This window comes from Halichoerus grypus, chromosome 2 (assembly GCF_964656455.1).
Source record: "Halichoerus grypus chromosome 2, mHalGry1.hap1.1, whole genome shotgun sequence".
In the NCBI taxonomy this organism is placed as follows: domain Eukaryota; kingdom Metazoa; phylum Chordata; class Mammalia; order Carnivora; family Phocidae; genus Halichoerus; species Halichoerus grypus.
Genome location: NC_135713.1, coordinates 185,302,601 through 185,329,958, shown reverse-complemented (window position 1 = coordinate 185,329,958; position 27,358 = coordinate 185,302,601). Strand labels below are relative to the sequence as shown.

At 45.0% G+C, this 27,358-nt stretch overlaps 1 protein-coding gene across 3 annotated transcripts; it reads left to right on the top strand.

The window, feature by feature from the left end:
* The first annotated feature begins 255 nt into the window (after positions 1–255).
* CALCOCO2 (calcium binding and coiled-coil domain 2) lies at positions 256–26,977 on the top strand. 3 transcript variants are annotated; one of them, XM_036092823.2, is made up of 13 exons: positions 256–380; positions 7,159–7,348; positions 12,934–13,036; positions 13,188–13,321; positions 14,367–14,492; positions 17,289–17,377; positions 17,732–17,801; positions 18,630–18,752; positions 19,029–19,115; positions 21,814–21,909; positions 24,229–24,364; positions 25,424–25,452; positions 25,939–26,977. In XM_036092823.2, exons 1-13 carry the CDS (start codon positions 277–279, stop codon positions 26,113–26,115), a joined length of 1,464 nt encoding a protein of 487 aa, XP_035948716.2. In that variant the 5' UTR covers positions 256–276; the 3' UTR covers positions 26,116–26,977. The 3 variants fall into 3 exon arrangements, with proteins under 3 accessions (XP_035948716.2, XP_035948717.2, XP_077921743.1); XM_036092824.2 differs by lacking the exon at positions 256–380 and adding an exon at positions 395–481; XM_078065617.1 differs by lacking the exon at positions 256–380 and adding an exon at positions 4,546–4,638.
* Positions 26,978–27,358: the final 381 nt, after the last annotated feature.

The window sequence follows — 27,358 nt, the reverse complement described above, 5'->3', positions numbered from 1 at the left end:
CGCTCTTAGTGAAGTGCTATCTGAGGCAGGAGAAAAATGAAGATGACCTCTCGATGGCCCTTTCTTGTTCAGGACTGAAAGAAATAAAGTTCTGGGTTTTTTTTTCAAGGTAAGTAAACGTCTCATTCTAGGGGAAGAAACAGACTCCTTGGGGAGCTGTTCGGGATGGGCGAAAACCCCATAGGGCTGCTAAGCTCCCGGGTGCTCATTCAACTGAGCACTACAAGTCCCAGCAAGCACCACGGCGGGGGCGGGGCTTGGTAGCCGTTGTGACGTATGGGCGGGACCAGATGGGATCAGCTCTGCCCTGGGTGTTTAGCCCCGCCCCTGTCCCTTGCCCTGCCCTGTTGCTGTTGCGCCGACGCCGGCTGCTACCGTTGGTGAGTCCCTGGAGTGAAGGAGGGCAATTAGGGGCAGTTGGGCCTTCGGGTTCCCCAAATTCAGACTTCCACTCTTCAGAAAGGACCTTGGGCAGGCAGAGGTGCGGCTGGTTTCGGTTTTCACTTCCTTCCATCTTTCTAGGGTGACAGTAAGTGTGAGTGGCGCCATGGAGCCCCTGGAGCCCCGTCTGCGGCCTTGGAGGGTTGAGGGGCAGTTTTCTCCCCAGGAGGGCAGAGCTTCATTGCTTGTGGCCGGGTGGCAGGCTTCTTGAGCAGAAGGAACCCCTCTGACGGGAGTCGGGGTCTTGACGTCACGGCGTCAACCACCCCCCGCCCCCCCTTTTTTCATCCCCCCCCCCCCCCCCCGCCTCCCGCGCGGGCCGAGATCTTTGGTAGTTCCTTAATCCCTGTCCTTGGCATCAGCATCGCTGTTTGCTGCGAGGCCGAGGTGGGGCTGTGCCCCGTCACCCTAGGCAAGTTACTTTCTCTTTGGGCCTCAGTTTCCCTGTCTTATGAGTAGGCCTGATCCCTAAAGTCTCTTTCCTTCAGATGAAGCCTTCTGTAATTGGACATACAGAAGAAAGAGCAACTGGAGTGTAATGACCTGCTTCTTTACTGTTGATCTCCCGGAGCCCCTCCCTACGGCTGCCATCAACCCAATTTAATTTAGGGGCTAATGTTCCCCCATTATGATTTCAACCCCTCCCGGGCATGTTAACCTTTTTCTATCACTTGGATTCTTTGCTCCCGATGCAAGCCAACAAGTGGCCATTGCTGGAGCTGAGTAGAATAATACAGATGCTATCTATTATAACTTCCCCGGTTGCAAAAACCATCTAAAACAGAGGACTTTTAATGTCTTTGTAGATTATGTAGAGTACAAAACAGAGGACTTTTAAGGTCTTTGTAGATTATGCAGAGTACAAAACAGAGGACTTTTAAGGTCTTTGTAGATTATGCAGAGTACAAAACAGAGGACTTTTAAGGTCTTTGTAGATTATGTAGAGTACATAATTAGGGAATATCCAGGTGACTCACTTTCACAGATATTTTCAAAGGGCCTCTACCTGAAACTCTACCTTTTAGCAGATATGACAGCTGTGGAGTGGAAAGGACCCCAAGAAAGGTGGTGAGAGTTACATAGCACTAACAAGTATTATCTTTCAAGTCAGATAGTACATCTAGGGCTCTTTAAACACTTTGTGCTTGTTGATACAATACCGTGGTTCTTTATTTCCTTAGATGAAAAGAGAGATCGTTAATATGACCTCTTTCACTTTCTTTTTCTTTCACTTAGGATCATCATTGTAGCTGAAAAGTTTCTTGGAGATTTTCTAGCCTGATCCATACTGATGAGGATACTGAGGCCTAAAAGGAGGCAGTGCGACTTAGCCAAGATGCCACAGCTAGTTAGTGGCAGAACTAAGACAGGATCCCAGGTCCCTTGGCTCCTAGCCTAGTTCCCTTTCCAGGGCACTTCAAACCCTGTCACCACCCATGGCACTTCAGGGGTTAGCACAGTCACCCCTTTCAAGGGAAAAGTGTACCATCTCAGTTAAATTAAATAGGGGATTAGGACACAGCGTTGAGGCTTTCACACAGTTTCTTCTGGTTGCCTGCATCTCATGTCCCACAACTGTTTTTCTTTCCTCGCCCCGTACCGCTAGCGCTGCTGGTGTGGGATATGGCTGAGGGCCTGCTTCGAACAAGCGGGGCAGCCAATCCCAGCAGTTGTTAATGAGGAGTATTACAAGCCTCTTGGAGGTATACAAGTTCTCTAAGGCACTCTGAAAGATTTTAGGTAAAAACTAGAATGAACTTGGAAATTTTGGATTAGAACAAGTAGCTCAAGAATTTGAAGGCCAGTGACTGTGTGTCTTTGCTTTTGGTCAGGGCCATAGTGGCCACTGTCCAGGTTCTCTAAGGGTAGTTTCGAGCAAGCATCTCTTCCAGGGCCTGGAGGAGTGGGATTCAAATCAGTTCATACATTTTGCTAACGGCTACTAGTTTAGAAAGTTACATAAGCAGGATGAAGGAATTAGATGAAATGCAGTTTGGGGTTTTTTTGCTTATCTTTTGTTTTTACTGTTCCCAAATGAATTGATTTGCATTTCTTTTTTTTTTTTTTTTTTTAAAGATTTTATTTATTTGACAGAGAGACACAGCGAGAGAAGGAACAAGGCAGGGGGAGTGGCGAGGGAGAAGCAGGCTTCCCGCTGAGCAGAGAGCCCGATGCGGGGCTCGATCCCAGGACCCCGGGATCATGACCTGAGCCGAAGGCAGACGCTTAACGACTGAGCCACCCAGGCGCCCCTTGATTTGCATTTCTTTCTTGGCTGTGGGAACATTTGATTTGCTTCTGTGAACTAATCCAGATAAACTACTGATAGTCTTTCATTTCTCTAAACATGTGCCCACAGGTATGAAAGGCTAATGTAAAAATGTTGGGCATGCTCTATGGTAGAACTTCAGTTATTTTTTAATGAGATTATTTCTTCTTCATGGTTCAGCACACATGGGGAAAATCTGTAGGAAAATTGGTGAATTGATTTGGTTGAGTATTTGCATTGTTAGAATCTGAACCAGGAAGATTTATAATATTTTTAAATTTTTCTGCTAAAAAGCATATCTGTGTACTTTACAGATTCACTCAGGGCAGAAGTAGAATTAGCTGTTCCTTTTCTTCAGGAGAACGTAAAAGAATCTCTGCCCTCATGGAACAGTCCTGGGAGTAGTATATTAGGCTTGAAAAGCTCATTAGATGAAAATGTGTCAGGTTTTCTTAGAAGCCAGAAGCCAGTTCAGGGGACTCATTTTAAAACACATTGCCTGTTATTGCATGCATCCTCTGAGGACCCTAATCCTTTTGGAAACTGAGCTGAAAAAAATCAGAGCCCAAGTAAAGTGCTTCTGACAGTTTGTAGAATCTCTGCATTATTTTCCCCTACTCAGTGGTTAGCTTTTAGACATCCCTATTTGTTTTTCCTGCTCACTGCTCGTGTGGCTAGTCTTGGGCATGAGGATAGGAGGAGGGAATTAGGTGGAATACTATCCCATGATTTCTAGGGGGCCTAATTCATCCCACTGCTTTTCCATGACTCCGTAGCTCTCAGCCTTCTAAATTTAACTTTTGCTCTTTTTTTTTTTTTAAGATTTTATTTATTTATTTGACAGACACACAGCGAGAGAGGGAACACAAGCATGGGGAGTGGGAGAGGGAGAAGCAGGCTTCCCAAGGAGCAGGGAGCCCGATGCGGGGCTCAATCCCAGGACCCTGGGATCATGACCTGAGTCGAAGGCAGACGCTCAACGACTGAGCCACCCCGGTGCCCCTAACTTTTGCTTTTTCTAGCTCGTCTCACTTCCCTCCATGGATATTGTCAGAATTAGAAGTGGATGGTGAACAGATTCTATAGTGGGAGGAGCTGTTAAAGAAGGGGAAGTTGATGCTTAAATCATTCTGCTTTTTCTTCTACATCCTCTCTGCCTCCTCCACAAACAGTCCTTTCTGGGCCACTTTGACAGCAAGGTGACTTCCCCAGCCATTGTCAGAACCCATTTCTCCCAAGGAGCCTAATCACTGGGAGGGAGCAAAGGGTTTTAAGGATCACTGACCTTAAAAATTGGTATAGTAGTAGATACCTTCCTTCCAGGAAAAGTGAAATGAGGTAACTCCTTGCTGACCCAGTTCAGATTAGCATGGTTATACTCATGGCCTTTCACCCATGGCCTTTTCTGTCCTCAGCTTTGGTGAAGAGCAGAGAAGCAAGCCATGGCTGTTCTCCACTCTGCCTGCCTCCTCAACCCCTTCCCCAGTCTCCCACAGAGGAGAGTTTCCTATTTCAAGAACAATTGAATTCCAAATACCTAGAGAGCCACTAGGTGCCCTCTGAGTCATCCCGGGAAGGTGATGAGATCTCTGAAATGGGAAACTTCATGGAGCCTTACATTTTTGATAAGCAAGGAACCAAGGCTGTTGACTTCCAGATAGATGATTAGGTGTTCAGATGAATGAAAAGAGCTAGTTTCCACTGGCTATCCCTACTCTCAAGCCTCAACATGAGCTCTTTTGTGTCTTTGTGTGTTTGTGCACGCACGTGCATGTCCTTTCTTTAGTGTTCTGTTCATGAGCTTATAGATTGATTGTTTTTTCTAGTAGGAAAGAGGATGTACGAAGCCCTCATACCCTTGGATGGTCTTGCCTTTCAGAGTAAAATCCATTTGCAAAACAGCTTGCCAGAGTTTGAGTGTGTAGAAGGTGGGTAATGGAGTGTGAATTTTATGGGCCCTTAAGGAAATCAAATCTGTGCCTTTTGTTTTTTTGGCACCATACCACTTGAACCAGCTATGCCAGTTGAACCAGCCATACCAGGAATTGACATAGCACTTGGAGATTATCATCTCTTCACCCTATTTTAGAGAAGAGAAAGCTGAGAAACAGCAGCTTCTCTAAGGGTACCCAACAAATTAAGAGCAGGGCTTAAAAAAAGAATTAGCCCCGCGGTCATTCACACCATTGTTTACCTACAAAGCCCCTTCCTTTCACTTTTTGATGAATCACATGCATTTCACTTATTCAGTGAATAGTTAATCAGCAATTACTACGGGCTAGGCATTATGTCATGTGTACAGCGGTGATAGTGTTATGAAGTAAAAGAAGAGGGAGTTGGGTACTTAGGTTAATTGAGAGACAGGCCCTGAAGCCACTCTTAACCTGAGTGTTCTTTATGATCCACAGACAACAGATTAAGTCATTTTACAAGCTCAGATAAATGCTGTTCCAGGCTGAGGACAGAGGGGATATGCTGGCCTCAGTAAGACTTGAGACCCCTGGAAAAGAAAGGGGTCTGCAAGCTGAGAAATCTCCCTGCCCACCCTCCCATAGCATCCAAGAGATCACACAGGCAACAGCGTATATGTGGAACTAGTTCTGACCTAGACTGGAACGAGACGTCCCCCTTCCTCAGAAAAACTGATCTGAGGTTTGAGGTTAAGGATGTGGCAAAACTGTGCCACAAACCAGAAAGCTAATACATTTCCTAGTTCCTTAGCTTAATCCCAGGAATAGACAGTTCAGTGCCACCAAAGTCCCCCTGCCTTCTCTGTGAGAAAATTGACCACTGGAGGAGTTGGAAGAAGAGGCCTGGTGGTTTAGCATTCAAATAAAAACCAGGAAATAAGTAGGGTCAGGCAGGACTAGAAGGGCTGTGTTTTTTGGTTATTGTTCTTATTTTTAAAAATTGAGTTGTATACAATCTTCCAACGTGTTCCAGCAGCCGAATTTGTAAGGTATCATATAGTAGTCCCCTGTATACAGCTCTCCTTCAGCTGCTGTTTGCAGCCACCATATTGTTTCCATTTCCAAATGAAACCCTGGGTTGAGGAGCATGGACTCACTAAATGTTAGACCCGGGGAGCATTTAGAAGGTGGAGCAGGTGACTTTTGAGAGGCAGGAAGTGTCAGATCTCAGCAATTCAAAAGACTCTGATTCTTTTCTATATTGTTTTTACCTCCCAAATAGTTTGCCATGCTTGATCACATTTTATCTGTACCGTGACCTGCAAAGATGAAATACAGGTTATATCCCCAGTGTTATAAATAGGGATCCAACTTGCTTGCTGTCCTCCAAACATGGGCAGCATTTCTCTCTTTCGTTGCTTTTATGCATGCCATTTCATTCACCTGGAATTTCCTCACCCCCAAGCCCAAAGGCTCATCTTCCTTGAGGGCTTATCCAGGCCTCTACTCACCCCTCAAAGCTCTTCTTCATTTTCCTAGCCAGTTGCATCTCTCCCTCTTTTGAACCCAAGAGCATTTTGCACTGATTCCATCCTTTTGTCGGTCACTTGTTTTCTCATCTAATTGCATTGGGACCCTTTCGAGGGCAAAGCCTATGCCAGAAAACAAAACAAAACACCCACAATATTAAGAAAATCACTAACATCTGGCAAGTACTTTCTTCTTGCAGACTCTGCTAATACTTTATTCTGTCATTCTGCATATTTCTACTTTGTGTGATGCTATGGCAGGTAGTGATTTAAGGCCTGCAGACTTTACATTATTTCAGTTAATGTTCATGGAAAACCAAATGACGTAGGTGTTTTAGTAGCCCCATTTTACAGGTGAGGGAACAGGCATAGAGCCCGGCTGATTAAGTGAGTTGCCCAAGCTCATGCATCTAATAGGTAGTGAGGCTGGAATTTGAACTTCGCCATTCTGGATTCAGAACCCATGCTTGTCACCGGTGCGTGTCAGATAATCTGCTCTCAACCCTACCTTTCTTCCTGCACCCATGCCCAGCTCCCAGCAGAGTGCAAAGACTCGATAATTATAGGATAAATGGAATGAATGGAGAAGCTGAAATCTAGAGAAATTGATATTCAGGAAGTCACAGGACTTGTTGGGATGAAAAATCTAGACTCTAGGTCTTACCATTCCCAGCTTGGGTTATTTTCCTCGAGGCTGCCTTACTTATTTAAGGCACTTAGAAGAAGTGGAACAAACAAGCTATGAGCAGAGAATAAAGGTATGTGAGGGTGGGGGTGCCTGTGGCAGAGATCAAAGACATTCTTAGAAAGATCTTATAGCACAGGAAGCTATGAATGCAAAATGGCTCAAAGTGAAACAGAAAGCAAGTTGTATGATCTCAATCCCTGTCAGGCTTTTGCTTTTCCTGACTTGCCTCGAATGGAATGTTCCCTGGGTGAGAGCCCAGAAATCTCCCAACATTTCAAACAGCCCTTTCTGAGTCTTATTCTATCCCATATCTCGTAACAGGACACCCACCATGGAAGAGACTCTAGAAGATCCCCCCACATCAGCTGTCTTGCTGGATCATTGTCATTTCTCTCAGGTCATCTTTAACAGCGTGGAGAAGTTCTATGTCCCTGGAGGGGATGTCACATGCTATTATACACTCACCCAGCATTTCATTCCCCGCCGAAAGGATTGGATTGGCATCTTTAGAGTAAGTGGTTAATTTAGTACCAAGTGACTGGGAACTAGAGGTTACTCTTCATTAACTGAGTGTGTGACCGTGTGTGTATTATAAGCATTTTGCATCTTATGTCTGGCCTTTTTTTTTTTTTTAAGATTTTATCTATTTATTTGAGAGAGAGAGTATGAGTGGCAGGGGGCAGAGAGACAAGCAGACTCCCTGTTGAACAAGGAGCCTGACACAGGGCTCGATCCCAGGACCCTGAGATCATGACCTGAGCCGAAGTCAGACACTTACCTGACTGAGCCACCCAGGCGCCCCACACCTCTTTTTTTTTTTGGTCTGGCCATTTAAAAAAAAATTTTTTTTTTTTAAGATTTTTATTTATTTGACAGAGAGAGAGCACAAGCAGGGGGAGCAGCAGAGGGAGAGGGAGAAGCAGGCTCTCCGCTGAGCAGGGAGCCCAACACGGGCCTTGATCCCAGGACCCCAGGATCATGACCTGAGCTAAAAGCAGACACTTAACCGACTGAGCCACTGAGGCACCCTTGGCCAATTTTTTTTTTTTTTTTTTAAAGATTTTATTCATTTATTCGACAGAGACACAGCGAGAGAGGGGACACAAGCAGGGGGAGTGGGAGAAGGAGAAGCAGGCTTCCCGCTGAGCTGGGAGCCCGATGTGGGATTCGATCCCAGGACCCCGGGACCATGACCTGAGCTGAAGGCAGACGCCCAACGACTGAGCCACCCAGGCACCCACCCCTGGCCAATTTTAAAAATCCTAAACTAGGGGCGCCTGGGTGGCTCAGTTGGTTAAGCAACTGCCTTCGGCTCAGGTCATGATCCTGGGATCCTCAGATAAGCCCCACATGGGGCTCCTTGCTCAGCAGGGAGCCTGTTTCTCCCTCTCCCTCTGCCTGCTGCTCTGCCTGCTTGTGCGCTCTCTCTGTCAAATAAATAAATAAATAATCTTTTAAAAAATGAATAAATAAAAATAAAATACTAAACTAAACTCCCTGGTACTTCCCAACTTCCCCCTTCACACACCTACATGTGCTGTGGGACTCAAGTTTTAATTTCAGTCGCAAGCCAAAATAAGATGGCAAATCATATAGCCCCCAAGTTTTATGATGCTTTCAAAGACCAAATGTAAATGTTTTTAAATTATCCTATTTTGAAATATTCATCTATGAGTTGACTGGGATGAGTGGCCCCTTATGTAATTTCTGTGACCTTAAACATTGCTTTCTTACTTAGAAGAGTGTTTAATTTGTTTTAATATGAGTATTACATATCTAAAAAGGAGGTCGAGAAGTTACCTGGTTTGACGTCCTGCATCCAAGACGTTTATTACTGAGTAAGTGTGACTTGCTTCTTTGTAAAGATTTCCAGGTATAGAAATTTTCTGAGGTCCCTCAGGGACCTCTCCTAGTTCAAGTACAGAAATGGTACTTTTTTTAATTATAGTCAACTTATTCTCTGCCTCCCTTTCTCCCCCCATCTGTGTCTCTCTCTGTCCCTCACATCACACACACACACACACACACACACACACACACACACACACCATAATGACAGATCTTCCTATTATATCCAGAGACAGAAGATAAAGGTCAAATTTAAGTAATTTACACTGCTGAGTTCCAAGATCAGTGACCTTTGTTTTGACACCTCAGTATGTCATGTGCTTGTTTGCCAGTGTTGTTCATCTGAAATCAGACATCATTCTTTTTTTTTTAATTTTATTTTATTATGTTAGTCACCATACATTACATCATTAGTTTTTGATGTAGTGTTCCATGATTCATTGTTTGCATGTAACACCCAGTGCTCCATTCAATACGTGCCCTCTTTACTACCCATCACTGGGCTAACCCATCCCCCCACCCCCCTCACCTCTAGAACCCTCAGTTTGTTTCTCAGAGTCCATAGTCTCTCATGGTTCATCAGACATCATTCTTGACTGCACTGTGGAGGAGCTGGTGCTTATTCACATCCCTCACAGAGTTACTTTTCCTTAATTGTTTGGAATTCTAAGCTAACTGATGGAGCCATGGAAGCTCGTGTTTAGAGGCAGGGATAGCAGGACACCTCCTGAGACTGCAGGATATTGACTCGTTAGACTGAAGGATGTCCTGACACAGAAAACTGACACACTGGAGTATTTCCTATTTTGGAAGATGATTGTTGTTTTTTTCTTCCCCATATGTAGCAAAGCTGTCAAGTAGAATTTTCTACAATGGAGCTGTACCTTCACTGTCCAGGACGCGTCCTGATGGGCTCTAGCCACATGTGGGTATTGAGCACTTAAAATGTGGCTAGAATTATGAAAATTTAATTAATTTAAATGGGCTAGTGTCTATCATTCTGGACAGTGCAGCTACAGATAATTTAAAAAGAGGACAATTTGAAAACTGCTTATTCATCTTTGAAATGTAATCTGTGGGCGTCTGGGTGGCTCAGTCGGTTAAATGTCTGCCTTTGGCTCAGGTCATGACCCCAAGGTTCTGGGATCGAGTCCTGTGTCGGGCTCCCTGCTCAATGGGGAGTCTGCTTCTCCTTCTACCTTTTCCTCCTGCTCGTGATATCTCACTCTCTCAAATAAATAAATAAAATCTTAAAAAAAAAATGAAATGTAACCTATAACTTTTTTTTTTTTCAACACAGTTATATTTCTGTTTTGCCTAGACTGGTTGTATTTTCCAAGGACTTAGCAACTTCCAGTGAGGACTTGACCGTAAACCAAATGAAAATCTTATACCTTTTAAAAACAAATGTTTAAAAACATTTTTGAGGGGCGCCTGGGTGGCTCAGTTGGTTAAGCGGCTGCCTTCAGCTCAGGTCATGATCTCTGGGTCCCGGGATCAAGCCCTGCAGAGCAGGGAGCCCGCTTCTCCCTTTCCCTCTGTGATCGCTCTCTCTCTCTCTCAAATAAATAAATGAAATCTTTAAAAAAATTTTTTTGAAAAATGCATCTATTTTGGAATGCTTCATGTATTTCAGACGTATCGCCATGATTCCATAAAGAAAACCATTAATACAAAAAATGGCCTCTCGTGTTCATTGTCCATGAAGCTATTGACTTGAACAGCTACCTAGAAGCCTGAAAGAAAGTTCTAAGACTAATAAAGAGAACACAGACTTTTTGAGAACATGTGATGTGCAGGGTCTGAGGTTTTGTGCGTGCATGTGTGTCTGTGTGTCCTCACTGAGCCTCACGGCACAGCAGTACCCTTAGATAGGGAGTCTTATCTCTTACACACAGATGAATAAAATGAATATACTCAAGATGGTGACTTTCCCAGTGAGTAACTGGTGAACAAGTTTGTTTGATTCCTAAACCTCTGCTTTTTTTCCTATTCTGCTGAATTCATATGAACAACAGATGGTAGAGAGTTGACTATAAAGTGTTATCTTTCATATCTCCCTTGGAAAGCTCACCTGGTGTTCTTGTAGTATAATCTCTCTCTCTCTTTTTAAAGACTTTATTTATTTTAGAGAGAGAGAGCAGAGGGAGGGAGAGAATGTCAAGCTGAGTGCAGAGCCCAGTGCAGGGCCCAATCCCACAACCCAGAGATCATGACCTGAGCCAAAATCAAGAGTGGGACGCTCAACCAACTGAGCCACCCGGGCACCCCTCTTTTTAATTTTATTTTAAGTAAACTCCACACCTCACATGGGGCTCAGACTCACAACCCTGCTCACAGTGCCTGACTGGCTCAGTCGGTGGAGCTCCGCAACCCTTGATCTCGGGGTTGTGAGTTCAAGCCACACATTGGGGGTAGAGATCACTTAAAAATTTTTTTTTTCCTTTTTTCTAATTAAAAAAAAAAAAGTCGCATGCTCCATTAACTGAACCATTTGCAGTGCAGTCTCAACCATACTCCTCAGCTCCTCACCAGTCGGGACGCTGGTCCTTCCTGGCACCAAGCAGACGCTTGTGAACTGTTTTCGAATGTGCTATATGTTTCATCTTCTCAATATAGCAAAAGCTACCAGCAATGATAGAGCCTAAAGTAAGTGGGAGTTGGCTTTCCTGCCCTCAGTGCACAACCCTGTGCTCCATGTTCTTTCCGTGGGCATTGAAATGTTTCCAAGGGCCCCGAGAGGGGACATGTCATGCCATGAGAGGCCCACCGGGACTAGGACTACTCAGGTGGAGGGGCCAAGGCCAGAAATTGTAGCTGGCCAGAAGTTGTGTCCTTGGTCCAAGACTGCTGTAATTCTTAGGCCTTCCCAGATGGTATTTTGGTCACAGTGCATTAAGAAACTACAGGATGTGAATGAAGACTCCATAAAATTCTTGCTTCCTGTACCGCCACAGGCCGCGGTCTCTGAGATGCGTACAGCAATGGGGTGTGTATTCATGAGCCACTAAAACATGCCCTGCTATGTTCTGATGAGCTTTCAGTGTAGCCTTTTCAACCCTGCACTCATTCCTTCATATATAAAAATGGAATTTATTTTTAGTTCTTTTTCTTCCCACTGGGCTCAGGCAGGGTCAAAATATGGCAATAAATGTAATTTCACTTCTCTTTTGCTGAGTGTTCTCCCCTCGAAGACACAATGGCTCCCTTTCTATTCTTGGGTGTGCCCTTATCCTCCAGATACGATTTGGGCCATCTTTTACCCCTCTTCACGTTTACGGAGAATATTTTCCACTTAGCCAGCTTTCTATTCTGAGGCATATTTTACGGTATTTTATATCATGACTTATTGCATTCAAGACCTGGAGGAGGCCTCTATGACTGCCAGATTGTTGTCAGTATCTGTCACCAAAAAGCCTTCGTTAAGCACGCATTAAGAAAAACACTGACGTGGGGCACCTGGGTGGCTCAGTCGCTAAGCGCCTGGGTGGCTCAGTCATTAAGCGTCTGCCTTCTGCTCAGGTCATGATCCCAGGGTCCTGGGATCGAGCCCTGCATCGGGTTCCCTGCTCCGCGGGAAGCCTGCTTCTCCCTCTCCCACTGTCCCTGCTTGTGTTCCCTCTCTCACTGTCTCGCTCTGTAAAATAAATAAATAAAATCTTAAAAAAAAAAAAAGAAAAGAAAAACACAAAATTCTATAGACTGGACTCTGTTATCTGGGACCTACCTCATAATTTAAGAACCCTTTTGCCCCTCCACATGCACCTGATTCAAAAACAGCATTTTTAAATGCACAAGTATAACCAGGTCAGTATGGGTGACAAGACTGGCCTGGACACAGGAGAGGACTGACCCATGGAGACGGTGGGTCAGAAGGGCTTTCTGATTAAGAAGTTCTAAGAACACTGTTGGGAGAAGGTAGCGGGATCAGATTCACAACCCCAGAACTGTCTTCACTGTTTTCCCCAGCCACTCACCGTTCTCTGTCTGATGTGGTGATGGAATTTTTGGAACTCTGGTCCTGGGTGTTGAGGGGTCAGTTTTCATTTCCTTCTGAGCCAGGTATTCTGGACTGTGTGCGTGCCAGTTTCTAGGTGTATCAGACTTCATACCACATATCATAAGGGACTCATTCTATTTTCAACATAAACAAGTAAATAGTAAGTGCATTTTAAGAAGACCTAGCACAAATAAGGGTTTTCCCCTGAGCACTTTCAGATGCTGAGTGAGAGCCTTCTGTCATTGCAGGTGGGATGGAAGACAACCCGTGAGTATTACACCTTCATGTGGGTCACTTTGCCCGTTGACCTAAACAGCGAATCAGCCAAACAGCAGGAAGTCCAGTTCAAAGGTGAGAAAAATCCTAGATCAAAGGTATTTGAAGACAGCAGCTAAGACTAATTCCCTTGAGCTTAAGATTTCTGGGGCAGATAAAAGACTTCCAGATTTTTAGTTTTCTTAATAGACCTTATTTTGGATTAAAAATCATGTTGTGTTTTCAGCTTATTACCTGCCCAAGGATGATGAGTATTACCAGTTCTGCTATGTGGATCAGGATGGTGTGGTCCGGGGAGCAAGTATCCCTTTCCAGTTCCGTCCAGAAAATGAGGAGGACATCCTGGTGGTTACCACTCAGGTCTGTAAACATCTCACCTCAATCCTTTCCTGCCATTAAGAGTAGTAATTTCAGGATAGGGTGGAATTTGGACCAATAAGCCTTTATTGAATGTCTTAACAGATGCTATTGGGAAAAATGTATATAGTACCCATTCAAACCTGCTCAGGAATGACTTAGGAACATTGAAAAGAATCACAACAATAAGTGATTTCTCCTTTCTCTAAAGCTGCTGTAACTCAGTTGGCATTCAGTTTTCCCTTAACTTTTCCAGTTGCTTAGTTTTGATAATCTACACATCTGGTCATCTGCGCATCTGCACATCTTACCACGACGGTAAATTTATAAGCTCCTTTGAGGAGGAATACACCAAATATGCTTTGTGTCTCTCCGTTCTTTTAATTTTTTTTAAGATTTTATTTATTCATTTGACAGAGAGCACATAAGCAGGGGGAGTGGGAGAGGGAGAAGCAGGCTTCCTGCCGAGCAGGGAGCCCGATGTGGGGCTCGATCCCAGGATCCTGGGATCTTGACCTGAGCCGAAGGCAGATCTTAACCGACTAAGCCACCCAGGCGCCCCTATCTCTCAGTTCCGACCCAGAGCCTGTCATACATGAGTATTAGATTCATTCACTCAGTTATTTCACAGGACACCCTCTTTCCATCCAGCACTCTGGTAGGCAGTGAAAAATCAATTAAGTCACTTCCTGTCCTTGGCCTCTAGGAGCTAAGTGCATTAGGAAAGACAAAGAGTAGTAAGTGTTTGCAAGAAGAATCTACATTCTTCTGTCATTCTGCCTTTTAACTCTTTATGGCCTTAGTTTTGTTTGTCTTTCTTTCTTCGTAATGACAGGCTCGGTGTTGCAGTCATACAGACATACCTACCTTACCCCCTTCCCTACATACTGAGGAGGTGATCCCATTCAGGGTGCACAGATGTCGCCGTATGAGTGGGAATCCACCAGACTCTCAGCATCCCAGCCTACGGGAATGTTCCACTAGAGGGACTTGAATATTTATCGAGCTATAAAGGGTCAAATATGAATTCACAGATGCTCTTTCGTAGGGTGAGGTGGAAGAAATTGAGCAGCACAATAAGGAGCTTTGCAAAGAAAACGAGGAGCTGAAGGACAGCTGTGTCAGCCTCCAGAAGCAGAACTCAGACATGCAGGCTGAGCTCCACAAGAAGGAGGTATGGCTGCTAGTTAAACATGAGCCTGAAAACAAACGAAGAACATGAACCTAGAGTACAGAGGTCAGAATTGGATGGTGTCTCTTATCCAGCACCACCTTCTGTTTTGCTTGTGATCTTACTCCCTTATACAATATCTTTGAATAGGCACAGGGTTAAAAGTTTATATGGATTACTTTATTTAAACTTCGGAATAGGTACTATTATTACCCTGATTTTACAGATGAGTAATCTGAGGCTTAGACAGGTACATAATCTCTCATACAGCTAATCCATGATGGAGCCAGGATTCAAACCCAGGCAGTCTGACTGCTTCTTCCTACTTCCTATGTAGAATGTAATCTATTTGCTTTGATTAGCTAGAATGTGGACATCGAGAGAGTAGAGAGTATAAAAGCAAGGTTTCAGGTTATCCAAACTCTTTGCTACTTCTCTTTTGAAACATCCTTCCAATCAGTGGGTGGTAAATGAGAGTTGATAACGCAAGGAGCTAAAGAGGAGAGTCTTCTCTAAGTACTATAAACTAATTACACTGAGGTCATACCTTAGAAGTTCCAGAACGTGCAAACCTTGGCAGTCACCATCTGTAGAGCCCTTGATCTACAGGTGAGCAAACTGAGGCCCAGAGGAGAGAGGAAGAGGTCCGTTTAGTGACCACACTAGGTTAGGACCCACTTCTCTTGACTCCCAGGCAGACTGTTCCTTATACATTGCCATCACACAAACGCCTGTGATGTCCTCAGCCCTGGGCTGGTAGAGAAATGTGGGTGACAGGTCCAGGCTACAGATCTGGCCTACTCCAGGCAGTGAGACAACAAACAGGTGGCAGAGGTGTAATTCACAGTCTGTCTGTCAGGAACCAGTGTCCTGGCCAGGAGCCCTACAGCTCACCTGCCAGGTTCTAGCCAAGGAATCGGAGGGTCTGGCTTCTTGGGTTAGCTCTCCTACCGACTAGCTACTAGTTGTCGTGATAACCCAAGCCAGTATTTATTCAGCACCTACTATGTGCACTGTAAGTGAGGCACTGTAATTAAGCGGATTGCTTCACTTAATCCTTACAACCACCCAGCAGCTCAGAGAGGTTAGGTGACTTGTTCAATGTCACAGCAGTTCATGACTTTGAAAGGAGTGTGGATTTGAGCTCAGATTTTTTTTGATGTTAAAACCCATGTTTTTTAGGAATCAAAAATTAAAAACAATAAAAATGGGCAGGAAAACCCATGTGTTTTAGAGCCAGGACCATACAGTGGTTAAGAACCCCATCTTTGGAATCACACAGACTGATTCTCCCACTTACTATTTGATGAAGCAGGGGAAATTTTAACATCTCTGAACTTGAGTTTCCCTGTCTATAAAAGAGAGATTGATAGTACTTGTTTTCTGAAAGAGAGACTAGTACACCCATGTTCATAACAGCATCTTTCATAACAGCCAAAGGGTGGAGGCAGCCCAGGTGTCCAGTGACAGATAGATGGATAGACATGGTTTAGCGTGTAGATAACAATGGAATATTACTCAGCTTTAAAAAGGAAAGACATTCTGGCACAGGCTACAGGATGGACGAACATTGAAGACAGTAGCCGGGTAAAATGGGTCGGACACAGAGAAACAAATAGCATGTGATCCCACTGATGAGGTACCTGGAGTAGCCGACTTCATAGAGACAGAAAGTAGAGTAGTGGTTGCTGGGAGTGGGGGCACCGGTGGGGGGAACAGGGAGTCGTGTTTTCATGGTTGTGCAAAATGAAAATAGTTCTGTGAGTGGATGTGGTGCTGGTTGTACAACAGTGTGAATGTGCTTAATGCCACTGAACTGTAGGCTTAAAAATGATTAAGAGGGAAAATTTTATGTACATATTCCTACAATTTTTAAAAAATTATTGTTATTATTATTATTTTAAAGATTTTATTTAGTTGACAGAGAGAGACACAGTGAGAGCAGGATCACAAGCAGGGGCAGAGGGAGAGGGAGAAGCAGGCTTCCTGCGGAGCAGGGAGCCCGATGCGGGGCTCGATCCCAGGACCCCGGGATCATGACCTGAGCCAAAGGCAGTTGCTTAACGACTGAGCTACCCAGGCGCCCCTAAAAATTATTGTTTAAAAGATGATAAATTTGTCAATCTTGGAGCTAAAAGCAGGGAGTTGTTGTTGACGGACAAGGTTGGCTTCAGTGCAGAATGAAGTTGGGAAAGAAAAACCAAACGTGGAGCCCGTGGCTCTGGAACACTGGCAACATGGCGTCTTGTGATACGCTGTAAGCATAGGGGGTATATCGCATTTTGAAGACTTAATATGAAAAAAATTGAAATATTTCCTTCTTACTTACATATTGAAGCAATATTTTAGATATATTGAGTTAAATGTACCATTAGTAAAATTAAGTGTATCTGTTTTTTTTAATTATGTGGCTCCTAAACTTGAATCACGTATGCGGTGTTCGTGAATTTATGGGACAGCACCTTTCAAAGAGAAAAGCTACTTTATTTCATTCGCTGCTGTGTCTGCAGTGAAGGAACAGTGCCTCAGAGGCACTCAGTAAATATTTGCTTAATGAGTTAATGGACAAATACAAGCTCTGGTGGAAGAGAAATTAAGGTGAATGCATTTCGTGGAGAGAACAGATTAAGAACATTTTAATCTGGAAACCCCTTTACTTGGATATTTCATTCACTGTCGTGTCATGACATATAATAAGTGCCTGACATGTAGTAAATGCTCAGCAAATATTTGTCGGCTAGCTGAGATACTAAAACGTGTCTTAGAAATGGTCTGTTCCTTTGACGTCTCAATCTGCAGGAGGAGCTAGAAACTTTAAAGAGCACCAATAAGAAATTGGAACAGCAAGTGAAGGCGCAGAAGGACCACTGGGAGACAGAGCTGCTTCAGTGAGTGATTCTCAGATGGGAGGAACTGCTGTGTTACAGACACCTCGGGGCAGGGTCAGATTAGATCTCCAGAACTCCTTAGAAAACAGTCTTTCTCTTATGGCAGTGACAAGTATGATTCTAGGTTGGAGCATTACTATCCAGACGGTAAGGCGAAGTAACCGGAATTCAAGTATTAGCGTGAAGTGTCGAATACGTGCAGTTTGAGGTCAGGAAGCCGAAACAGGACTGAAGAAGAATGGATTTTAAACTAATTCCACAGCCTAGGGCCAAGGCAGCCTTAAGTCATTGAAGGCCTGGGGCATCTGACCCAGAATCAGCGTATTTTTCACTCAGTCCTCTTCACCTCCACAGACTGAAGGAACAAAACCAAAAGATGTCCTCAGAAAATGAGAAGATGGGAGTCCAAGTGGATCAGCTCCAGGTGGGTAATGGCAAATCTTTGCCAAAGTGCATTGTCTTACCGTGGCCGTCACTCCTCCCAGTGGTGGCCCAGAGAGAGACAGATGCATTTCACTGTAGCGAGGGTCTCAGTAGACCTTTCAAAGCATCAGACTAAATGTTCATGGCGTTTTCTATTCTTGACCCTCCCCGCACACACCGTTACTTTTATAGTCCCAGTCCACAAGGAACTGAATAATTTGTTCAGTCTATATTTATCATGAACTCTTTTTTTTTTTTTTTTAAGATTTTATTTATTTGACAGAGACACAGCGAGAGAGGGAACACAAGCAGGGGGAGTTGGGAGAGGGAGAAGCAGGCTTCCCGCTGAGCAGGGAGCCTGATGCGGGGCTCGATCCCAGGACCCTGGGATCACGACCTGAGCCGAAGGCAGACGCTTAACGACTGAGCCACCCAGGCGCCCCTGTCATGAACTTTTAAGATGGAGGACTGTCAGCTCTACCAGTGCTTTTCAAACTTTTTTCTTTTAGCTACAAAATCTTTTCAAGTAAAGTCTTTCTCAAAAGCCTAGAATGAAAAAAAAAAAAGTCTAGAATGTAAAGCAGATAACAGCTGAATCACTCTTGGTTTCTAAGCTATGCCTTAAAGAGTGGTTTGTTGACTTTTCCTCAGTTGAGTCTTAGACACAGGGAGTGCGGGAAAGCGAAAAAGTGGGCGTTCTAGGGATATTTGGCAGTTGAGAGTTGCCAGGGAGCACACACTTCTGTGTGTTAGTGCACATTAAACAGCATTGTTCCTGTTCAGTTTTCTTTCTTTTATGTCTTGGCTATATTCACTGTTTTTGCTTTAGGCCCAGCTGTCAACTCAAGAGAAAGAAATGGAGAAGCTTGTGCAGGGAGATCAAGATAAGACAGAACAGTTGGAGCGTCTGAAAAAGGAAAATAGCCAGCTCCTTCTCACTTTAACTCAACAGGTAGAGTCACGGATGGGCCCAACATTTTTGGGCCTTTGCGAGAAAATATATACATAGTTCTTTGTTTCCTCTGTCATATACGGCTGTCGCCGGCTGTGGGAAGGGTCTCAGAGGAAGCCATCTGAGATGAGGGATCTCGTGGCTCTTCTCAGAAATAGTAAGGGAAGACTTGCTTCTCTGTCCGCCGGCTGCTTGCCTGTGAGCTCAGCAGGCCCTTCCCCAGTGTGTGCGCGCCTTTGTTTGCCCAGCGTGGTACCGACATCTGTTTCCGTGCAGGGGGAGTACCAGAAGAAGCTGGAGCAGACAGTAGAGCAGATGAAGGAGGAAGAAATGACGGCCATGAAGAAGCAACAGGAGTTAACGGCACGTCTGTCTTGGGACGGCTTTGTGGGAGGGAGCCTGCACGCAGGAAGGGACAGGGCCTCTTTTCAGGGGTCGGAAAGGCTAAAAAAGGCAGAGGAGAATAGCGTTTACCACTGGACATCTAACAAGATGTCCCAGAAGGACAGAGAATTTGTCATCTACAAAACGTTTAGGAGAGGTGGCCGTTTCTACGGTGTGATGAATGGCAAAGGGATATTTAAAGGGCTTCATGACAGGTTGTCATCAATAGAGCCTTGAGCCAAGAATCACCCAGAGTCACCCCTACCCCCTTCTCATCATGGGGGCAGACCCATGAAGGATTATAAAGTCAAGCTCTTTGGTTAGAAACTATTACAGCCGTGAAAATTTTTGTTATAGTTAATATACTATTAGCAATTACCATTCTAAATTATTCTGAGCTATAGTAATATAGTAATTAAAGCCTAACTGACTGATAAATTCCTAGAATAGATTGTTGGAAAAGAGGCCTTATGGTGATGACAGCTACCGGGAAGCCCATTATCTGAATTGCTATAAGGGTATGAGAAACCCTGGTGTCTGGAGGATGTCCAGCTGTTGGGATTTTAAGTCATATCGTATCTGCAGTGTATGCAATATCATTCACTCAGCCATTATTCAATCAACTAGTGGAGTACCGACCATATGGAAGCTACTAGATACTTTAGCATGATAAAGAGGAGAACAAAGTTAGAAAAGCTGCCGCTCACAGGTTAAGGTTTGCCCAGAGAAATGTCTTATTTGGCCTAGAGGGTGTTTTTCAAAACTTGAACTGGCTACCAAGAACTAAAAATGGGAACATTTCCCATTTTTTAAAAAAAAGAAATGTGTATTTCTAGCCTCTTGAAAACTTGGAGGCTCTGGCAGCACGGAGCCCGCATCCCCAGCCAGCAGCGACGCCCGGGCCGGCTGGTCCCTGCTCCCTCCAGACGGGCCGCATGCTCTCCCCGCGCCTCCAGCCTCCGCTGGCCCGGGGCCCTCAGCTCCTTGTCAGCGACGTCACTGGCCCGGCCCCCCGCCCGCACACATTGGAGCTTGTGGCCTCTGCTATGGCAGAGAAATCACTGTTTTTGTTTTGTTTTTTTTTAATTTTTTTATTGTTATGTTAATCCCCATACATTACATCATAGTTTTAGATATAGTGTTCCATGATTCATTGTTTGTGCATAACACCCAGTGCTCCATGCAGAACGTGCCCTCCTCAATACCCATCACCAGGCTAACCCATGAGAAATCACTGTTTTAAATAAGCTGTAGCCCTTCAAAGGTGTGAACCTCCTTGTGGCAGGTAGGGGTTTCCTGGGTTTTCGTGGCATATTTTTCAAGACCCAGGGGCTTCTTTCTTCCTCACATACGCCAAGGGCCCCTAACTACGAGGACCGTGTGTCTTATACTTCAGGCGCCTAGGAACAGGAAAACAGCGGAGGAGAAGCAGTTAGTACAAGAGGTGGAGCGCCTGAAGGCAAAGGTAGAGGCCGGGAAAGCCTGTTTCTTAGAGAAGTACAAAGAATGTCAACGACTCCACAGACAGATCAGGCAACTCAGGGCCGCTGCGCAACTGGTAGGTGACAGAGCTCAGGGGCCCAGGAAGCCAGGGGTGTGAAGGTCTGTGGTTCCTAGGCCAAGCCCGGAGGACTGCCCACCCTTGTTAGGGAGAAACATTTCTCTTTCTGCTGAAAAGAGGAGGGATGGAGCGTGCGGCCAGAAACCAGTCTGGGGGTCCCCGGAAGTAGTGGCCCCAGTCCAGCCGCGGGTCTCAGGGAAGGTTTGGTAACCATCGAGCAGGTTTCTGTGCAGACTCAGATAGCCCTTTCTTATTTCTGCCTTTTGAGGAAGTGAAGCAGGACCAGAAGAGCCAGCAGGAGCCACTGGGGATGGGGAGCCAGGAGCCTGCAGTCAGCCCTGTCATCGGGTAGCCCCGCTTGAGTTACTACCTCAGGGTCGGCTAGAAGCGCACAGCAGTTTGGGCACCAGCATTCAAATAAAAAATCTTGGAAAAAAAAAACAAAAAACCACAACTAGTAGGATTAGCTTAAGTGTTTCTGTGAGGTATGTGCACGTGTCTGTCTGTAGGTAGGAGATGGGAAGCACGGAAGCATGCCTACCAGTGTGGGGTTTATGAAATTAGGTCAGCGCGTCACACCGGGACGCCCAGGACCTCAGTCCGGGTTCCTTGTAGCCTTGGATAAATGCCTTCCAGGGTTCCTTCGTCCTCAGGGTCCCTTGAGTGCAGATGCCTGTCCTCACTGGGAGGGCGTCACATCGACCTAAGTGCCTCACACTACATCGAGTGAGATGTTTTTTCAAGACAAAGATGCTTGTTTCCATGGTTGGGTGCAGTTAAAACAGGGCTCCATTTATCCCTAATTCTGGTAAGTCAGTCTTGGGGCTTTTCCCAAGCTTATGACTTTTCCTCTCTTTGGTCACTTATACTACCAGCTAAACCAAAAGAAACCGGCATCTCGATGCCAGGGCAGGCCTTCAGGCATTTTATTAAATCATTTCTCTGTAAGTCGTCATCGCCTCCACCATACGTCCTCCGCACCCCAGCTGCCTTCTCCCCCACCTCAGTCCCACCGCTTTGGGAACCCAGATCCTCTACAGGCCCCTTGTGGTACCCCACCTTGGATCCAGATGACAATATGTGATCCTAATCCTAATTGTTTTTTGTTATTGACAGGACGAGAACTCTGGCCTGTCAAAAACGCTGAATGAGAACAAGATTATATGTAATGTTCTGCAGAGAGAGAAAGAGAGATTGGAAAGAGAAAATGATGTAAGTGTATACAACAGGCTAGAAACTCCAAGGTGTTTTGTTTAAAGATTTATTTATTTATTTATTTATTTGAGAGAGAGCGAGCTCGTGGGGAGGAGCAGAGGGAGAGGGAGAGAGAGAATCTCAAGCGGACTCCATGCTGAGCGCGGAGCCAAATGCAGGGCTCAGTCCCACTACCCTGAGATCATGACCTGAGCTGAAATCAAGTCGGCCACTTAACTGACTAAGCCACCCAGGCACCTCTGGAAACCCCAAGGTTTTAAGGAGAAGGAGCAGGGTGACCCAGAGATGTGGTGATTAACAAATTAAATAAAAGAGCCCTTTCTGGGACAATGGGTGAGACCATTGCTCCTACGAGTACATTTTTTATTTTATTTATTTATTTTTTTTTTTTTTAAGATTCTATTTATTTATTTGAGAGAGAGAGAATGAGAGACAGAGAGCACGAGAGGGGAGAGGGTCAGAGGGAGAAGCTGACTCCCCGCCGAGCAGGGACTCGATCCCGGGACTCCAGGATCATGACCTGAGCCGAAGGCAGTCGCTTAACCAACTGAGCCACCCAGGCGCCCCCTACGAGTACATTTAATCTGGTTTCCTCATCTACCACGAACCCTCTCTTGCTTCTATAAATGAAACTTGTTTGCCATGGCAGTAGTCAACTTGAAAGGAAGAGCCTTGATGAAGATCTAACTTAATTCATTTTGCTTTTAACTTCACACCTATTGTATTGTCTTTGGGGAGTAATATCCTACGTCATTTTTAGGCTAGCTAAGGGACCCATTTCCTTCAGCACACCTTTTTCCTTTTCTTCTGCTACCAAACCGGGGCAGTAGTGACAGTCTGTGCCAGGGCTGGACCCATGGTAGGCTCCTGATAAAATGCTCTGCATTCATCCACTCACTCATTCATTCATCCAGTCAGTATTTGTTTCCTGCTGTGGGTTAGACACAAGCTATTCTTGGTTGATTGAGGATGATGGCAGCAAATAAGGAAGCTGCACTTGGGGGCACCTGGTTGGCTCAGCTGGAGGAGCATGTGACTCGATCTCGGGGGTTGTGAGTTCGAGCCCCATATTGGGTGTAGAGATTATTAAAAACAATAAATAAAAACTTAAAAAAAAAAAGCTGTACTTAAAGGCACTTTCCTGCTCTTGCATCAAAGTTAGGTGTCCACGCACTCTGGCTTGTGCTCCTAGATCTACACCTGCCCTGGTTCTCCATCTCTCCCCTCTCTGTAACCCTTCCACGCTGTGCCTCCAAGTGATCATCTCTAGCTTTGATTCTGTCATTTATGCCAATGCCTTTCAGTATTGTAGGGGCCTTAGGAGTCTGTTTCCGGTCCTGTCATCCTCATCCTCTGGATTTAGATAAACAGAGCTTGACTTTGAAATCTCTGTTTTCTGGTATAGTCTGATGGGGCGGTGGGAGGGAGGGAAGATATACACAATTTGCAACAGGGAGGAAAAGATCTGATATTTGAAAGCTTTGTTAAGAGCTATAGTAAAGCCCTCTTAAGATGTGAAGGGGCACGGGGCACCTGGGTGGCTCAGTCGTTGAGCGTCTGCCTTCGGCTCAGGTCATGATCCCAGGGTCCTGGGATGGAGCCCCGCATCGGGCTCCCTGCTCAGTGGGAAGCCTGCTACTCCCTGTCCCACTCCCCCTGCTTGTGTTCCCTCTCTCGCTGCGTCTCTCTCTGTCAAATAAATAAAATCTTTAAAAAAAAAAGGTGTGAAGGGGCAGTTTACTAACTTTTTCTAAGGACTTTTTAAATGCTATCTGTCCTCCTTGTAACTTATTCTCTCTCATTCTCTCCCTCATTCCCTCCCTCTCTTCCTTCCTCCTTTCACTCTCTCTGTTGGTATATCCATTTGAAAGGATAAAACGTGAAGAAGGGAAAACTGTATCAGATGAATATTCACATTGTGTAAGAAAATTGTTCTAGAAAGGAAAGACTAAAAGAAGCATTTTGCTCTCAATAATTTGCAACAGCTTCAACCTTAATATAGCTCCCGCCCCCCTCATATATGCATACGTTTGTACCCCACCTCGGTTGGTATGTATGTAGAGACTTAAAATTCTTTTTTGTATTAATCTAAACAAAATTCAGTATACATTTAAATTCAGGCATAAAGAACTCAGATCTTCCGAGTGTGGAGGCTGTGCTTCCCCTAGAAGAATTACGATTTGTTGGTTCCTGGGATTCTCCACCCCCACATTGTTCATTGAGAACTACCCGTAATGGGCATCCCCTAGCCAGTTGCTTGTGGTCAGTTCTTTGTTGTCATCTTCCAACATGTCTCTCTAAACGTTCTCTCCCTAGCTTTTGAAGAGGGAGAACAGCAGATTGCTGAGTTACATGGGTCTGGATTTTGACTCTTTGCCCTATCAAGTGCCTACTTCAGATCAAGGAGGTGCCGGACAAAACCCAGGACTTGTCTATGGAAACCCATATTCTGGTAAGACAACTGCCATTTGAGCTAGAAGGCCCTTGCCTGCATCCCTTTCTCCCACTAAATTTTTTTTTTTTTTGGCCTGAGATGCTAATTAAGACCAGTCTCATTGTTAAGCCTTGCTGGGCAGAAGCCGAGGACCCAATAGAAAGATTGCCAGGCGAGAAGTGTTAATTGAGAAATAAATCTGAATCTAGAAGACGCAAATCAGATCATTCGCCTAGAGGCAGCAGACACAAATTGAGTCCCGTGGCTCTATTCCAAATATATAAATCAGAGAAATGTGTCTATGTAGAAGATATATACATACAAAGCTGAGGAAGCTAATTAAGGTTTGGAAATGGAAGCATAAGAGGTGGGGTATGCCGCCCAGGAATGGGCAGTTATGGCAGCCACCCTGATGGCCTGACCAAGGGTAGCAGGAACGGGCCCCACAGAGACCCCGGGGTGGTTTGGAGGACAGGAAATGGGGATGAAAACCAGTCTTGTCACTCAAAGACAGAGGGTCAGATTGTTCTTGCCAGGGACAAAGGAACAGGGAACTTTTCCTCTTTGGTCTCCAAAAGTGATAGAAGACCTCGTTTCCTTTTCTTGGACAGTTTAAAGCAGTCGTGTTCTCTTAAGAGTCACAATCAAATCTTTACAGCGGTCAGGGGTACACATTTATTTTCTCTTTAAAAATATTTTTAAGCATTTCATTTAAAAATACCTGTTCGCATGGCTTCAGTCTTAAAATCTATTCTCAAATTGCTTTCTTATTAAATCGTGACTGTTTTAATTAAAATCTCATTTTCCCCATACTGAAAAGAGGTTTGTTTTTTTCTGATTCTATAGCATAAACATGACTATCGAAAATGCCACTTCATTATTTTTTCCTCTTTTCCCTTTATCATTGACCTAGAGCCCCTCTATCAGCAGTTAATGGTACATAGGAGAGCGAAAGAGTCAAAGGCAGTGGGGAGAAAGGGAACGGAGGGAGTTACAGAAACCAGCTGCTAGATCACAGCTGGAGAATCCACGGATGGTATTTCTTTCATTGAATGAAATCTTTTTTATGACCCTCAGGTATCCAGGAAAGTTCGGCCCCGAGCCTGGTAAGTATAAAATCCTTGAGGAATGCCCCTTCCTGCTCCAGTTTATGGGAGAACCATAGGGAGACTGGTTCATTTTGATAAGTCCAGAAGTCAGCTGGATCAGTTGGGTCAAACCCGAAGCTGAGGGAGCCCGTTGAGGTGCGGAGAAGAAAGCACAGTTCACCCATCAGCTTTCTGCTGTAGACCTCCCCCTGTGAGCTGAGTTTGGTACCAGAACTAGGCAGCCAGCTCCACAAGGTATGTCCAGCGCCCCTTCTGCTGAAAGCTCTCTCAGTACTTGAACAATAGTAGGTCCTTTCAGTCCCGGGATAGAGAAAGCCTCAGTGAGTGTCTCCAGATGTGACTTAGTTCATCCATCCTCTACTTCTTGAGCACCTCCCATGTGCCAAGCATTATGCTCCGTGCTGAGGGTATAAGAGAACAGGACACATGGCCTCTGCCACACATAGCTTCCATCTGTACTGACGTCTCTGCTCTTCCTCCCAGCTCGCCATGAGGAGATGCCCCACCTGCAAATCAGACTTTGCTGATGGCATTTTCGATCACACCTTGGAGCAGCAGCACATGCAGACCCTTTGTTTGAATTGTCCAGTTTGTGACAAGACCTTCCCAGCAAAAGAGAAGCAGATCTTTGAAGACCATGTGTTCTGCCACACTCTCTAAGTGTCCCAGCCTCCTGGATCTATACTGTACATAGATTTTTATAGAGTAGAACCTATAGCTTCTACTTAGAGCTATGACCCACGATCCTGCCTAACATGAAATTGCTAGGGATTTAGTCAGTCCTGTTGCCCTAAGGATGGAGTCCTGTCGATTATCTGCAGAATAGTGGTGAGGGCTGTTACTTCCATCCTTGTGGGTTACTGCCTTTTAAATCACATAACTAGCTGTATCATCCTCACCTCTGGTGCCCATTCCTCTGAGGGTCTCCAGTACAAGGGCCCTGGGCTGCACCTGAGCTGGCCCTTCATTCACAACAGGCTTGACTTGAGTACTAAGTGATTTGTTTTCCGAGTTGTCCCAGTGCCATTCAAGGTCAGGCCTTGAGTGTATTTGCAGTCGGTTCTCAGTCCTAACGCTGCGGCTGGTGATTGAGTAGAGGTTGAGAATTTCTTCCTCCTCCTCCTCAGGTCTCTTTCTCCCACTGTTTGCATTAAACTAGCCACAGATACCGCAGAGAACCCCGACATCCAGTTGGGATGCCAAAGGTTTCTCATCTTGATTTCTCAGCTCCCAGCAGAAGCATCTTATTCCTGAACCATGGACACAAAATATTTCAGCCACAGAAAGCCTTCTTTCTCTCTGGATACCTCTGTTTGGCATTTTCTACTCTTTGATCTTTCCTATGCACATAACCTTTACTGGAAGTCCTTTCTTAATGATTAGTAGGACTAGTTAGAAGCTGCCTGCAACTTTCTGAGCAGGTGAGTTTGAATATGGATAAGTCAGAATAATGAGAACTATTGTTAATCTCTTTAATACTGAAAATAAAGTCGTCCTATTTCGGGGACACTGGTCATTTAAATTGGGTCATTTGACTTTCAGGTCCTTTGTTTTAAGCTTCTGAGAAAAGGGGAACCAACAGGCTTGTGGGAATTGTAGAGCCCTCCAGTCGATTTCACTTGTCTTAACTAGTCAACAAGAGTGTCCTGGCAGTGATCTGGAGATGGAGAGGAAGGGGGTGGAGCATTAGTTTAAGCAATCTGGAGCCCTGGCTTCTTGCTCTTTCCATGCACTTTGTGAAAGTGGCCAGTGTGCATTTGGAAACCCTTTGTGAACTAGGTTCAATTCCCTCCATCCAGATCTGCCTAATTGAACGATAAGAAAGCAATTCCATTTTCTCACCACCACCCCCTACTCTTCCCCACCCCCCACCCCCGCCCCCGCCTCGGGACTGAACAAGTAG

Excerpts from the sequence above, each read along its gene's own strand:
- CALCOCO2 (XM_036092823.2), top strand. The coding sequence starts at position 277 with ATGGGCGGGACCAGATGGGATCAGCTCTGCCCTGGGTGTTTAGCCCCG. Across the intron at positions 13,037-13,187 it reads GCAGGAAGTCCAGTTCAAAG|CTTATTACCTGCCCAAGGAT; the intron begins GTGAGAAAAATC and ends TTGTGTTTTCAG. Across the intron at positions 25,453-25,938 it reads AAAGTTCGGCCCCGAGCCTG|CTCGCCATGAGGAGATGCCC; the intron begins GTAAGTATAAAA and ends TCTTCCTCCCAG.